The 14382-nt window shown below is 52.7% G+C and overlaps 5 protein-coding genes across 5 annotated transcripts in view; 1 reads left to right on the forward strand and 4 right to left on the reverse strand.

The window, feature by feature from the left end:
• Positions 1–2269, reverse strand: PPTG_09227 (hypothetical protein). Its single transcript, XM_008904110.1, has 2 exons — positions 819–2269; positions 1–754 (listed from the first exon to the last, which is right to left on the reverse strand). Exons 1-2 carry the CDS (start codon positions 2206–2208, stop codon positions 204–206), a joined length of 1941 nt encoding a protein of 646 aa, XP_008902358.1. The 5' UTR covers positions 2209–2269; the 3' UTR covers positions 1–203.
• A 108-nt stretch (positions 2270–2377) lies between these two features.
• Positions 2378–4978, reverse strand: PPTG_09228 (hypothetical protein; the record flags this gene model as incomplete). The annotated part of the gene is made up of 1 exon (XM_008904111.1): positions 2378–4978. One exon carries the CDS (start codon positions 4976–4978, stop codon positions 2378–2380), a length of 2601 nt encoding a protein of 866 aa, XP_008902359.1.
• Positions 4979–5369: 391 nt separating this feature from the next.
• Positions 5370–8483, reverse strand: PPTG_09229 (hypothetical protein; the record flags this gene model as incomplete). Its single annotated transcript, XM_008904112.1, has 1 exon — positions 5370–8483. One exon carries the CDS (start codon positions 8481–8483, stop codon positions 5370–5372), a length of 3114 nt encoding a protein of 1037 aa, XP_008902360.1.
• Positions 8484–9663: 1180 nt separating this feature from the next.
• PPTG_09230 (hypothetical protein) overlaps positions 9664–14382 on the forward strand; it is a 6153-nt gene continuing 1434 nt past the window's right edge. The window contains exon 1 of the mRNA XM_008904113.1: positions 9664–13289. Coding sequence (XP_008902361.1) covers positions 9742–13200 — 3459 coding nt within the window. The 5' untranslated portion in view covers positions 9664–9741 and the 3' untranslated portion in view covers positions 13201–13289. The remainder of the gene's footprint in view (positions 13290–14382) is intronic.
• On the reverse strand, positions 13354–14361 carry PPTG_09231 (hypothetical protein; the record flags this gene model as incomplete). The annotated part of the gene is made up of 1 exon (XM_008904114.1): positions 13354–14361. The coding sequence occupies one exon, from the start codon at positions 14359–14361 to the stop codon at positions 13354–13356; it is 1008 nt and encodes a 335-aa protein (XP_008902362.1).

A 14382-nucleotide genomic window follows, 5' to 3' on the forward strand; every position in this document is an offset into this window, starting at 1 on the left:
TCAGTCGTCGATAATCTGTAAGAAGCGCACATTAGCCTTAACCTTCTGAAGCGACAGCACACCGTGCTGTCCACGCTTACCTCTCGAATGATCAGCCACATGCTGGCCAGCCATATCACCTAAGGCTTCGACGCACAAGCTCCAAGTAGTCAATACTGAAACTCCCCTCAAGTTTCTCGCAAATACTGCAACTTGTTATACTGCTACCGTTTCGTTACCACCTCGCGATCCCAGGGACACACGCGACGCAATTCCGTCCCGTTCTTCCCTGATGCTGGAGGCAATCGCGACCAGCACGCGCTACACACGGCGTGATCGCAAGGCTTCATGTGCACTAGCGCTTCTTCGCTGTAACAGAGTTTGCACAAACTTGGATCATCATTTTCTACCATCTCGAGAGAGCTGGCCTCACGAGCATAACCAGTAGCAGGATGCCTTGGCCGTGGAGACTTGCGAGATAATTGTGGTGTCTTGCGTTTTACAGCAGTCGCCCTGTCCTCAGCTTCACTTCCCACAATCGAAGGTAAATCCACCGTGTTTACGATACTCTGTCTGCGAGCCTTGCGTCGAGACTTCGGGGCTGTGTTGGATCGACTGCGTTTTGTACGTGACTCATGCGAGTTGCCTCCGTTTGAAGCTGTATCATTCGCATCTCGTGAATTCTTGGTTTCAACAGCTGATTGAAGATCATCCGAAGTAGGTAACGCCAGACTTTGTCTCCTCTCTCTAGGCCGTTTTCGCGTTGTTGATTGACCTAGCAAGTACCACAGACACTTAATAAGGCTGGACCAAACGCGTGTAGTTAGCTAGTACAATACCTGGAACACCGTTTGTTGACTGAGCTTGGCTTTTGGGGTGATCATGTCCAACGCGAGCAAAAGCTACGCCCCAACTCTTCCACAGATTCGTCCGAGCACTATTCACTGCAGCTTGAAATGCCACATCCTCACTTCTGTACATTGATGCACCCGACGGTCCGCCGTCTGAGAAGAAATCACTATCAATGACCAAACTTGAGCAAATGTCGATTCCTAGTGTCTTCATGAAAAGCGATCGTGAGTTGTCGTTAGGTCCTAGTGATGAGGCCGACACGGAGCCACGCAGTGGTTTCGCTTCCTTTCCATTTGCTGTTCTCTTCTGCACAGGAAACATGTGAATCACAGGGTTGACCTCGTGTGCCTTCACGTACTCCAGATACCGCTCTTCATACGTCCGGGTCGGGATCTGTGCACCTGTGACTGTGTCTGCATACTCGAATAAATCATCCTCATTTCTAGAATGTTTGGCTTTCGTATGCAGCTCCCGATGCGCATCTGCCTCGCTCCACTCCTGGTTCATCCGATTCAGAGCATCCGACAGCTTCTCCACTGTTTTCTTGCGATATTCCGAGTCTTCCGAGAACTTGGGCATATTTCTCGTCGTGGGTCCTAAATAATACCCCGTTCCTGCATACACCTGCTTGGCGATTGCAAGTGCTTCAGCACTCACCGGGTCCAACTTGGTATATCTCCGCACAAGCTGGCGGTACTTTTCCTTCTCCTTGGTCTTCGAGCTTACAGTTTTCCTCCTAGATTCCGGCGTAGCATCACGACGTCGACTAGGAGTGTGAGCTGCTGCATTATCCACAGTTTCACGTGTGTTCTTATTGCCGCTATTCATCTGCATTTTCAGAGTCTTCAGAAATTCATCTCGATGCTTGGAATCTGCAAAAGGTCCGGGCATGAAGGTGAGTTCGAGGCGGTTGCCGTCTACCAGCTTCATCTCTACGCCCTGCACTGTATTCTGCACTGTAGTGGGCTGCACTGTAGCGACGTGCTTAATGGAGACGAACAGCGCAGCCGCCGACTTGAGGTCTCCTTGGTCCTGGCGATTTGTGATGTCCTGTAGCTCCTTCTTACGTCGTTCCAGCACATCTGAGTCCGATTGCGTCGTCTGCAGCCATACAACTCCACCGCCATCGAGCGGTGCCACGCCCAGCGCGCCCAAACCGCCATCGATACGAACGCCGTCGAACTTTGCAGCCACGTGCTGATACAGGACAATGCGTTTGTCCCGTCGCTGCTGCTGCTCAAAGCGCGAGAGCAAGCGCTCGGGCATGCAGAAGCGACTCAATGCGCTCATGTCCAGCTGCTTGACAGCCTGCGTTGGCCCTGCGTCGAACAGGTCCGAGAAGGACCCGAAGCCGTAGGTGTCTTCGTCCTCGTCCATTTTGACTGGTTTTCAGTATGGTCACTAAGTGTTCCCGCCAGATGATGCTGTGAAATTTGAATTTTGTACTGGACTAAATGGTCTGAAATACATCACTTCATCATGATTTTGATCCCAATCTATCGGTTCACGACTTCACATCAACTTTACTATGTACGCAACAATGCAACTAGACTGTGTAACGCGATCTGGGATCTACGGTGTACTTGCGCACATTCTTCTGCAAGTCGTCGCGGTGGTGACTTGATAGACGCATCGTCACTTGGTACGCGGATTCGCGGTCATCCAGAAGCTGTTCGTCGGACGTCCTGCCGATCTGTGTCACCATCCACACACCATCAAGGGCACTCAAGAAACCACTACAGGTTCCCACACCTTCGTGCCATACGGGCTCTTGCAACGAGTCACCAATGAGACCGACGTAAAGCTTCTTACCGTGTGACGAGAGGATACTCGCAGCCTTGTCAGCACATGTGAGAGAGCTGAAATCGAACAAACTGACACGTGTGAAGTCGGTTTTTCTCGGGATACCAGCGAAGTCGACAATACTCTTGACAAACTCGTGCAATGCACTGTTGTTGATGTTATCGTCCATAACCAGATCTGTTGTGCTTGGACGGTCTTCATTCACAACACGAAAGTCAACCAAGTTCTGGCGCTTGGGAGTCATCACCAGGTAGTGCATCTCGCCACGGTAGTATACGACGTTTTCCAGATCAAATCCAAATTCCCGCAACTTGTCGAGCATCGGGTGTTTAAGCTGAGCCGTCCACGAGAACTCCTTGGCTTTGGTCTCGTCAGAAGTTCCGAGGTTTGGGAAGTAACAAACGATACCCAGAGATTCCTTGTTGCTGTACACAAACCGATTGATACCAGCGGGTTTGGCTAGCTTATCGCTCGTTCCGGAAGCACTCAGCACTGCTGTGAATTCCATCGTTGGGATCTGCGGCTGAGTCACTACAGAGTAGAAAGGTAAACCACCACTCTCCTCCAGACCCGGAGACACGATGGACTCGAATTCAGTGGATGGATACACTGTCACACCCAGTAGCAGCGCGATCTTGAGTAAGATAACCTGCAACTGCCGCATACTGACGTGGAAATGTGAGTTCGACTTGCCAAACTGCGGGAAAAAGACCTTTGCACCAAGAGAGACCAAGTCCTGAACCACCCACGGCCACAGGTGAAGCATGTTTTCGCGACTGAAGTGCTCACGCTTTTCCAACACAATCACCTGGCCACCAAGTAATGCAGTTTCGACTGCAGCACGGAGGCCAACTGGTCCAGCACCAACGATGCAGACACGCTTCCTGGCAGCATGTTTTCTGGTGTACACATCCAGGTTAAACCGCGCATCGATCAACTTAAAGAGCTGCTTGTGGCGGAAGCTCAGCTTGCTGTAAACCGCAGCCTTGATGTGGAAAAATACATGCCACGGCTCGTCCCCTTTGACACCGATGAGACCGCAGTCATTAAGCAGGTTACTGAAAGCTGCGAGAGTATCACCCAAGTCTTGTGCTGCGTCGAAAGCCTTGAACGAGTTCAACGCTGTAGGCACAACTCGGGCATGCAAAGTCTCAATGATTGCTGATGACGTCGACGAGTTCGACGAGTTCGTCAAGTTCTCCGATTGTGTCTTAGGCGCTGGTTCCTGGTCACCGGAATCGTTGCTGGTCTTGGGCCACTGAGAGCTCGAAAGACGTCGAAACCCTCGTTTCTGCTGACCGTTCTTCTTGTTCATATCCTCGCGAGCGATCTGGTCGATCGAGGTCAACAGAGCAGAAATCTGAACCATGGATGCCTCGGAGAGTTCCGCTCTTTGAACAGTTCGAGTGACTTGCTCCAGCGTCGCTAGCAGCGCCAATCGAACGGACGATTTGCCAGCAACAAAATGTTCGTGGAAGCGACGGAATTTGAGTGAATCGCTGCTTTCGTCGTCCGATGCCTGTCCGCGATTCAGGAACTTTGAAATCTTGGTACCCATTCGGTCGATGTGTCGTGCGAACGTTGGCTCCTTCATCTCCTTCACCTCTGGGGTGGAATCAGCGCTGGTGCTGCTGTTCGATGCCGACATTTGAGACTGAGCAAGTGACGAATCCACAACTGGAGCAGCGTCCACATCGGACGATACGCTGCGGTTGTAAGAGAAGTCATCGGCGCCAGATCTAACCAAGGAATCGAGCAGCTTCACCGTGTTGATGTTGTCTTCGTCCTTATCGCCACGTGACGAGTCCACGCTTATACTGCCGATGCTCGACGAAGCTTTCTCCTCTTCCTCAATTAAAAGCTGTCTCACTTTTTGCCAAGCCAATTCCTTCTCGGCACGAGCTTTTTGCTTGCGTTCGGCCTCCTCCGCCACGATCTGACCCAACTGATCAGAGTCGATCTCGTTAGGGTTGATCATCACTGCGCCAGTCGGAGCTGGGATCGACTGGTGTCTTGTGGAACGGAGCTCACCGCTGTATAATTTTCGTTCATCACTGTTATTGACCACGTCACTGTTCTCCTTGTCATCAGCATTTTTGTTATCAACATCGATCGCCAAATAGTCCAGAATGTTTCGACTACGCCCACCACTGAGGCGGTCGAGAAAGTCGAGACCTTTTCCATCAAAGAGGTCTTCACCGATGTACGCGTCCTGGCGATCCCGAGCCCCGGCCACCTCACGAGAGCCATCGTGGACAGGAGGTCTTCGTTCCAGCTTGCGCAGACTCCGTTTGCTGGTCAATGAGGCCGATGTCGGCGCATTCCCTTGATCTAGCGTTGACATCGTTCCAAAGCTTGACCAAGGCGTTTGAATCCGTAATGAGGACTTTGACAACCCACTGCAGAATCCGAACTGAAGACAAGGAGCCTATGCTTCTCAGATCAGTCAAACCTTCCTATTCTTTCTCACCAGAACACCACATGGCAGGTTGACGTCTTCACTTGACTAAATCGTCCTACTCAGCTCATCAAACCTCACCCCAGTCAGCTGGAATAAGACTCAATGGGGATAATCCTCCTCTTCTGGGCTCTTATCCTCGGTAACCTATGTAACCACCTTGCAAACAAGCAGCTTGAGTGCAGTTCACCATAGTCAGCACTTTTATAAAACCAAGTGAAGTGCATGCACTAGTAGGGGCAACTTCAGAGGTTTATATTTGACATGAACAACACTTTTAACACAGCTGCGGGAACTTGACCGTGTAGCGCGACTTGGGGTCGACCGTGTACTTCCGCACATTCTTCTGCAAGTCATCGCGACGGAAGCCCGACACGTGCTGAATAACCCGATAAGCCATTTCTCGATCGGCCAGTAATTGTTCGTCCGTCTTCTTGCCGATCTGGGCCACCATCCACACGCCATCGAGTGCACCGAGGAAACCACGGCAGGTTCCAACACCCTCAGGCCAGAACGGCTCAATCAATGAGTCACCAATGAGACCAACGTAGAGCTTCTTGCCATGAGATGTGAGGATACTCGCGGCCTTGTCAGCGCGAGTGCGCGAGCTGAAGTCGAACATTCGGATACGCGAGAACTCGGCCTTCTTCGGGATCCCCAGGAACGCCACGATCCGCTTAACGTAGTCATGCAGCGTACCCTTGTTGATATTGTCGTCCTGCACCAAGTCCCGTGGCTCCGGGTAATTCGCCTTAAGAACCTTCTGCTCCAGCAAGTTCTGACGCTTCGGAGTCATGACGATATAGTGCATTTCGCCACGGTAATACACGATATTCTCCAGATCAACGCCGATCTCGCGCATCTTGGCAAACATTTGTTGTTTGAACTGGATCGTCCACGAGAACTCCGTCACCTTCTTCTCTTCAGTTGTGCCGAGGTTCGGGAAGTAGCAGACGATACCCAGCGCTTCCTTGCGACTGAACACGAACCGGTTGATACCGGCAGGTTCAGCCAACTTGTCGTTGGTACCGGAGGCTCCAATTACTGCCGTGAACTCCATCCACGGGATCTGTGGCTGCGTGGCTACAGTGTAGAACGGCTTGTTGTCGCTCTCCTCCGAGTTGGGGGAAATCACCGCTTCAAACGCTGTTGACGAGTAGACTGTCACACCAACAAGCAGCGCCACCTTAAGTAGAATAAGCTGAAGTTGACGCGTACCGACGTGGAAGTACGCAGTTGAGTGGCAGAACGATGGGAAGAAGACCTTCGCTCCAAGCGCCGTCAAGTCCTGCACCACCCACGGCCACAGATGCAAAATGTTCTCTCGACTGAAGTGTTTGCGCTTCTCCAAGACCACCACTTGGCCACCAAGCAGTGCAGTCTCCACAGCAGCACGAAGACCCACGGGTCCAGCTCCGATAATACACACGCGCTTCTTGGCAGCAGGTTTGCGCTTGTATACGTCCATGTTGAAGCGCGCATCCAGTAGCTTGAAGAGCTGTTTGTGACGGAATCCCAGTTTGCTGTACACGCCCGACTTGATGTGGTTGTACACGCGCCATGGCTCGTCCACTTTGACACCGTTGAGTCCACACTCCGTGAGAAGCTTGTTGAAGCTCGAGAGCGTTTCAATCAGGTTCTGAGCTGCATCAAACGCCTTGAACGCGTTCAACACACCCGGTCCAGCCTTGATCTTGGCAGTGTCCACGGTTGCAGAGACAGACATGACCGGAGCAGGTTCACGCGGGATTTCTGGCTTCGGAGGCATCGGCGCTCGGTGCGGTTTCTCTTGTTCTTGTTCGCTCTTGACCCAGTGAGCGCCGGACAGTCGACGAACGACCCGGTTCGGCTGGCCGCGGTGTTTCTGAATGTCGTCACGTACGATCTGGTTGATGGACGTCAATAAAGTCGAAATACGCGCGATGGACACCTCCGACAGCTCGTTCTTCTGGCACGTGTGCGCGATCTGGTCCATCGTGGCCAGCAGCGGCGTCATACGCGCAGAAGCCACACCGTAGACAGCCGGCGCAGGCGATTCAGGTATCTTGGTAGCGTGGAAAGCGGCCTCCAGACTCATCTTCTCACTCGACTTGGGATGGAACGGCGACGGCGGCATCAGACGACGAGAACGTGGCGTGTGGCTGTCCTCAGTTCCGTTCGACGGGCCACGATGCAGGAACTGAGCAAAGCGACTGCCCATACCCGACAAGGCGTTGGACGTTGGGGGTGACACATCGTCTCCCTGTGTGAAGGGCGTGCTAGTGTCTGCCTCAAGTGAAGACGCAACGGACCGAGGAGACGACGCATCGCTCGGTGGACTGGAGTCATCCATCTCGGACGGCACACTGCCGCCGTTGCGGCTACGGTGGCCATCGTCGGCTACGCGATCGAGGTAATCTAAGAGGTTAACCTTTCCGTAGTCGTCCACCACCGTCTCTCGACGTACAGTGGATTCGTCTACAGATTTGATAGTCGCGTCATTGCCCGATCCTTTGCGCTTGGCGTGTTCTTGTTCCTCTTCAAGCAGGAACTGTCGCACCTTCTGACGCGCGATCTCCTTGTCAGCACGCGCCTTCTGCTTGCGTTCGGCCTCCTCAGCTACCATTTGGCTGAGTTGTGTGGAGTCTACTTCGTCGGGGTTGAACAGCATCATACGCGACTTGTGAGGCACCACTTTGGTCACGAATTTGTTGCGTGGCTCGGTGGATGGCGGAGGTGCATGAGCCGCTTGGTGGCCGTTGCTACTGTGGTGCTTGCCCTTCCGCTCATGGGCTAGGAAGGCTTGAAGCCGGTCGTTAGCCCGCGCCGAGCGGTTGCTGCGCGTGTACGAGTCCTCGAATCTAGGCTCGTCGTCGCTATCGCAGACGAGCTCATCCAAACCGCTTTCGTCTTCGCCGGCCGCACGCTCCTCTTCTTTGTAGACGCCGTTGAGGTAACTCTCGCCCACGTCGTTGGCCAAGAAGTCGAGTAGCTTGCGACGACGGTGCGTTGCTTTCTTGGACACGTCGCCGTTCTCGGCCGGGTATGTTTTACTAAGAAATTCGCTGAGTTTAGTGGCTTTGGCGTCCGATTCCAACGACGGACCGTCACGCCGAATGGCATGTGACTCCTGGACGATTTCAGCGTAGGCCTCATCACTGAGACGGTCGATGGCCTCGAGGCCGCTTGCGTCGATCAGACCTTCACCGATCCACGTCTCGCGGCGACTCATAGTGCTGCGTCTTACGTCTTCGAAGTCGTGGGGCTCCCTCTCGGGTTGATTGTTGCTGTCCTCCTGCACCGTAGGTACTGATTGTACACTGCGTTTGCTGGCCACGGACGACCGCGGCGAGAGGAACACGTCGCCACCGCCGTCCGAGGACGACGACGAATGTGTGTCAATATCCGCCATTCCTGCGCTACGAGGAAGCTCTCTCGACGTGCACTTTGCACTGCAGAATTCTCACTGACGTCGAGCAAGAGCGAGCAAGAAGAGCTCGCGCGTGGCTGTGTGGTCATCGGGGTTCAACCTTGAAATGCTTGGTGACTGTAATGACCATGGGCCGGCTTTGTGCAGCGCGTGAGCTTTGTGTCGTTTCGATCTTCAGGACACCGTCTTAAAGAGCATAAGAGCAGGTTCGATAAATGGCAACAAGGTTGCCGCGCCGGGGATCGGCGCTACTATTATACGCTACAATTCGAGCTGTTCACTGGAGATAGCACTCAATGTACGTAGAAGCTAGGAGCACTAACGTATTGCCGCTTCAGGAGCTGTCATATATGCTTATCTCTTAGAGAGATCAGCTTTTGCGGGTGTCGTTCGTATGGCCGTCATTTTCACAGCTCTATATCTTGGATACCATGAATCGCTGCCACGTCAGACTTGCATTGTCAAAGCTGCGAGCCTACGACGCACTACATCACCACCAGCGTCGAACGTAGCCGCCGTAGCCAGCCATTCGGACGCGCTCTTAAACTGCAAGTTGAAGCGACCCCTCTGTAGTGAACAACTCTACAAAAACGCAATGCTAATCATTCTATACATGGGATATTTGCCTCTCGTCACATGGAAACGAACGCAGACGGTTGGCTTGATACCGCATGCCGCTCTTTGCTTGAGCAAACTTGGCGTCTCAATCCCCCAAATGGACACCCAATATCGGCGTTGTCGCATTCGGGAAAATGTGTGGATAATATCGATTCGATTAGCGATCGCGGTCCATCCGATCCTCTGTTTGCCGTATTACTCGAATGAGCGGCGCAGCGTCGCCACTGCACCGTCAGCAAAATTGTCAAATGTAATGGCACCTGTACATGTAGCAGCAACAACACGTATGCCGTTGATAGTATCCACACTAAATTATCAAGTGTCCACTAGATAATTTAGCATTTTTACCGATGTACATCATTCCGCCAATGTTCCTGTGTCAATCATTTTTGCACTAGACACCGCCGATCGGCATGGCTACTCCCATTCGCTGCTGGTTTGACCAGTCCCCAGCGACCAAGCAAGCCTTTCTTGCTTGCTTGTCATCTGAATCAGTCAACCATCAACTAATTAATTGCTTCTTAATTTCATTTCGTTCAGTGTTATTCAATTCTAAAATTAATTGCAACTTTTACAAAAAGCACCAGTACGGTAGCCGATCCTGTCGCCTCTCTTGGTCACCATGCCGACCCCGTCGCCCACGCGAGACGGGCGGAAAGCGCAGGCTGTCGCGTGGAAGCAGCAGTGCGAAGCCTCCAAGACGAAAAGTCCCACCGCCAAGACCGAGCCCCGGCGGCGTAGACGCAACATGGAGGCGGTATCGACGGAGCGCCCACCGACTATGACAGCCACATACACGAAGCAATATCTACAACGCCGACGCAGTCAAGCGGACACAGGTCACAATGAACAGCAGCGTAGATCCAGTGGATGCGAGCGGATGGAACGTAGACGCAGCAGCATGGACTTAGGCGTCACTGAACCACTCAATGGCAAAGAGCCATTACTACAGCCACAGTCTGATGAAAAACTATTGGAAAATGGCAACAAGGAAAATGGCCACCATCACTCTGTTGATACGACAGTTGCAACTGTCCCGATTGAAGACATTGTGGATTCAAATGGGAAAGGGTTCGGAATGGAGAATGATAGTCGTTTTGCAACGATTGACCGAGACCAGAGCGTGAAAGTGACGATGACGAAGAAGCGGAAGGCTCCTTGTGGCAGATCAACGATTGTGCTGGCAGTCGTGGCTGGAGTTGCGACTGTCACGGTAGCTGGTGGAGTTGCCGTTTGTCGATTGTATCCATCGACTCCTGCTGCGATTTCAGTTCGAGTTGCAGCTAGAAAAATGGAGGAAATTCTCATTACGCTGTTAACTGAGCTTCAGCCCTATTCGAAGCACTTGCAAGAATTGATACGGATGAAATCGCTTGCACTACTAAAGAGCGAAAGGCTGAAACACTCAGCGCGTGCTACGGAGACGCTATGGTACGAAGGCTTACAAAGTGTTGCAGGACTGACAGCAGTTGCAACTGTGACCTTGGAGCTGATGGAGGGTATTCCACGTCAACTAAGACTCACAGTTTCGTTTCTGCTTGGTGCTTTGAAACTGTCAAAGGAGTGGATTAAGTCACAGGTGCAAACAGCCTTCACGTTGATAGGACTGGAACTGGGTGATAGGGAACTGCTTGATCGAGCTCGATCTTTCTTAATGGCAACTCTCTCGTCTCTTGCGGAAAGGATGCGGTCTAGTCTGGACCATTTCTTGCAGATGAGTGGATTAGAATCCGATGTGAAGGATGTGAGTTTATCCAGCGACGAATTCCTGACACCGTTAGATACAAACCAAGCGGCAATCCAGAGTCTAGGAAGAGAACTGACAGAGCACGAGTCTCAAGCTCTACAGGACGTGAAGCGCTTCGAGGAACGACGACTCACAATCGCATCTGACACTAACGCGATACTCGCTGAAACTCGGACTTTCGCTCTCGAAAGTGTAGTCAACGTAAAGATGGCTGCTCTAGAAGCAATTGAGCGTCGCTTGAAGCAACTTGAGGAGCAGTATGCTCGATCGTTTGAACAAGCGCTAAAGGAGTACGAGAAAACGTCACGACAGGTTGAAGAAGAGGGCGGAGCTGAAGCGCTGGCTGAGATCGCAGTGGAAAACCAAGCGCTAGTCGATGCAGCGGCTGCGCTCAAACGAACTCTGACTACAGTTGAAAACTCTACTGAACACCCTGTCCATGAAGACCATGAGTCCTCTAAGGGTGACGAACTTACCACTGAAGATCATTCTGATATTGAAAACCAAATTCCTCAAAAGATTGAGGTGCTTGAAGAGCCCACAGAGCTGGCAAAGCAGGACGTATCTGACGAGGGAGCAGACATCAATCTTGGCAAGAAGGAGGAGGTTCAAATTGTGGCTGAGCTCTTTAAAGAAGGCCTCATGATCGTTGACCTCGCAGAAGAACTATCGGGGGAGCGCAGTTCCTCTGAGGCAGCAGAGAGTGAACATTTGATCGATGAACACGCACCCATACTTAGTGACCTGGCCGAGGATGGCCAGGTGACTGCTGATCTTTTGGTTCCAGTGGCGGAAAGGCCAAATGTTGCGGAGTACGCGCCTGGAGGCATTTATATAAGCGAGGATGAAGTAGAAGTTGTTGCGAAGACCGCAGAGGAGAGTCTGGTGACTGCTGAGTTGGAGTCCACGGACAATGTGGTGAATAGCAAAGTGGAAGAAACTCTCGTCGCGGAAGTCGTGGTGGACATAGACAACGTAGTGGTGGAGATGGAGCGCACCCAAGTGGAAGTCACGGAGCTGTTGGAACCGCACAACCTGTCAGAGGTAAATAATGTGGAAATCCTGCAGGAAGATCGCATCAAGGCACATCTGAGTGTTCCTACGGGTGGAATCGACTTGGAACTTGATGTGGAGGTTGGTCAAGTTGCTGCTATAAGCTCTGAGCATGGAGTAGAACACTCTGTCGCTGATGTGAGAACTCGGATTGCCACTCAACCTGAAATCGAGAAGGAAAATGGCAAAGAGCAGGCGAAACGCACGGCCGAGTTAACGCAAGCAGCGAGTGCGGATGTCACGGCGATCGAAGTTCTAAGCGAGCAGACGAATGCTGAGACCGTTGCCAAGGTGGACAAACATGATGCTGTTGCTGAGAAAGAGCCGCTGCAACGTGATGTTGGTACAGTCGACGACGCTCAACAAGGCCAAATGAAAGATACTTCAAGTATTCAACCCGAACAAGACGTTCATGCAGCCATCTCCAACGAGATAGAGACGTTGGAAGCGGTAGTGGCGAAGGAGATCAAAGAGTTGGAGCAGCTTGAACAGGTTTTGTTGCAGACAGAAGGCGAACGTGATCGAGTTGAAGAAGAGTTGCGAGCGATTGCGAAGGAGGAGGAGATTTGGCTACAAAGTGAGCAAGCTGTCCCCCACCAGGACGTGGTGCCTGATCACAGCACCCCAACAATGGACACGATAGCGTCTCCGGAAGTGGTCGCTGATTTGCAGAGTGAAGCAACTCTAGCATCAACGTCCGCTTTGGCGCAAATCGCTTTGCTCTCGCTCATGTTCCTGGTGTTGGCAGCGGTGACAGGTTATTTATTGGTTCATTACCGGAAGCGTGGACTGCTTACCCAACCACGACAGCGAAAGAGATGGCGGCGATTTGGTGACCTGAACGAATCGGACGCCGAAGAGGTCGTGTTGATGTCAGACAGCTCGGACGAAGAAGATGAGGATCAAGTTGCAGCTAGGGATTCTCATGTGGAAGTTGTGGAATTAACTGCGAGTGTTGAAGTGAAGGCGACTACTATCGAAGCTTCTGATGAGGAAGTTGGTGATGAAGAGAACACCGCGGAGACTCACGCAATTGTTGAAGAACACGAACTCGTCGAGGACGAGGCTGAGTCCAAGGTATCTCGAACTGTTGTCGTTGAGCGTGTCACGACCACGAACCACACCACGGACCATCCTGCCACTTCAAGTTCGGACGCATCGGCTGACGATAGCAGTGCCAGTACTGCGAACACTTCTGCGTCCACACCACCAGCGTCGAAGCAGAAAACACCCGACACCTCCCTGCGCCCACGTCGAAGCCGTCGCCAATCTCGCATGTAGGAAAACAAAGACTAGTAAAGCAGCACGTACAAAAGAAGTCAAGAACTGACAGGAAGCTCACGAAGCTCCGTCCTCTGAAAACTATTGAGGTAAAGCAAGACTCCCTTCTCTACATGTACAAAAACTACCACACACGGCCTAGTGGATGGAGGATCATGCGCTGCTGGCAGCATCGATATCCCTATAGTCGCTGTGGCGCAGTTGCTGTGGCGAGTCGGCGCTGTCTGGCCGCTTGACCACCAGCTTGTAACCAGGGCGGATCTCACCGCGATATCCCTTCGGGAAGTAGGCGCGGTTGTACTCGCGCATTTCATCGTACGTCATGCCGTAGCGTTTGGCCAGATCTTCGGGGGTGTCACCAGGCTCCACGACGTGGATCTGCTTGGTGAGTTTCACTTCGGCGATATTGCGTCGACTGGCCGCTTGCTGCGCTGCCAAGAGGTCCGGCACAATAACTCGTTCACCTGCTACGAGCTCCGCACGTTGGCCGACGGGGTATCGGCCGCGGTTAATCTGCAAGAAATGCGAGTATGGGATGTTGTACGTCTTGCAAATGGACTCGAAGGTGTCCGTGGGAGTGACCAGGTGCGTCTTGTATCGCGCGAAAGCAGCCGACGTGCTCGCGTACGTGGCCTCCTGTTCGCTCATGGCGTTTAAAGCTGAGGCTTTGGCATCTGCGTCGCTGTTGGCCACGGGATCGTCCTTCTCCATCTCGCCTGTGTTCATTAGACGCACATGTAACAGTTGACCGGGACATAGTAAGCTGCGCTCGCCCATGGGGAAGTAGCGGCGGTTGTCTTGCCGCAGAATCTCCTCCGTCGTATTGTAGAGCGCCGCAATGCCACGCAGCGTCTCGCCCGAGCGCACGAGATGCATTTGGCCCCAGCCATTGTCGATGCATTCGGGTGGTGGTGGCAAAGATACGGCGTGTGCTTCCTCCACGACAAGCTGCTGGCCTGGATACAGCTTGACGTGCCGCTTCTTGCGGCCCAGCAGCGGATTAAGCGCCAGCAGCGCCGCCTCCGTCGTCTGCGTCTTAAGTGCAATACTGGCCAGCGTGTCGCCCTCGCGCACGTGGTAACGGAACGGCGACGGTGTAGGCGGAGGTGGGAGGTCGCGTGAGCTGCTGGCGCTCGTGCTGGAGCTCACGGTGCCGTACATGGCGATCCTTGGGTCTTTTGA

This window comes from Phytophthora parasitica (genome assembly GCF_000247585.1).
Source record: "Phytophthora parasitica INRA-310 unplaced genomic scaffold supercont2.17, whole genome shotgun sequence".
Lineage (NCBI taxonomy): Eukaryota > Oomycota > Peronosporomycetes > Peronosporales > Peronosporaceae > Phytophthora > Phytophthora nicotianae.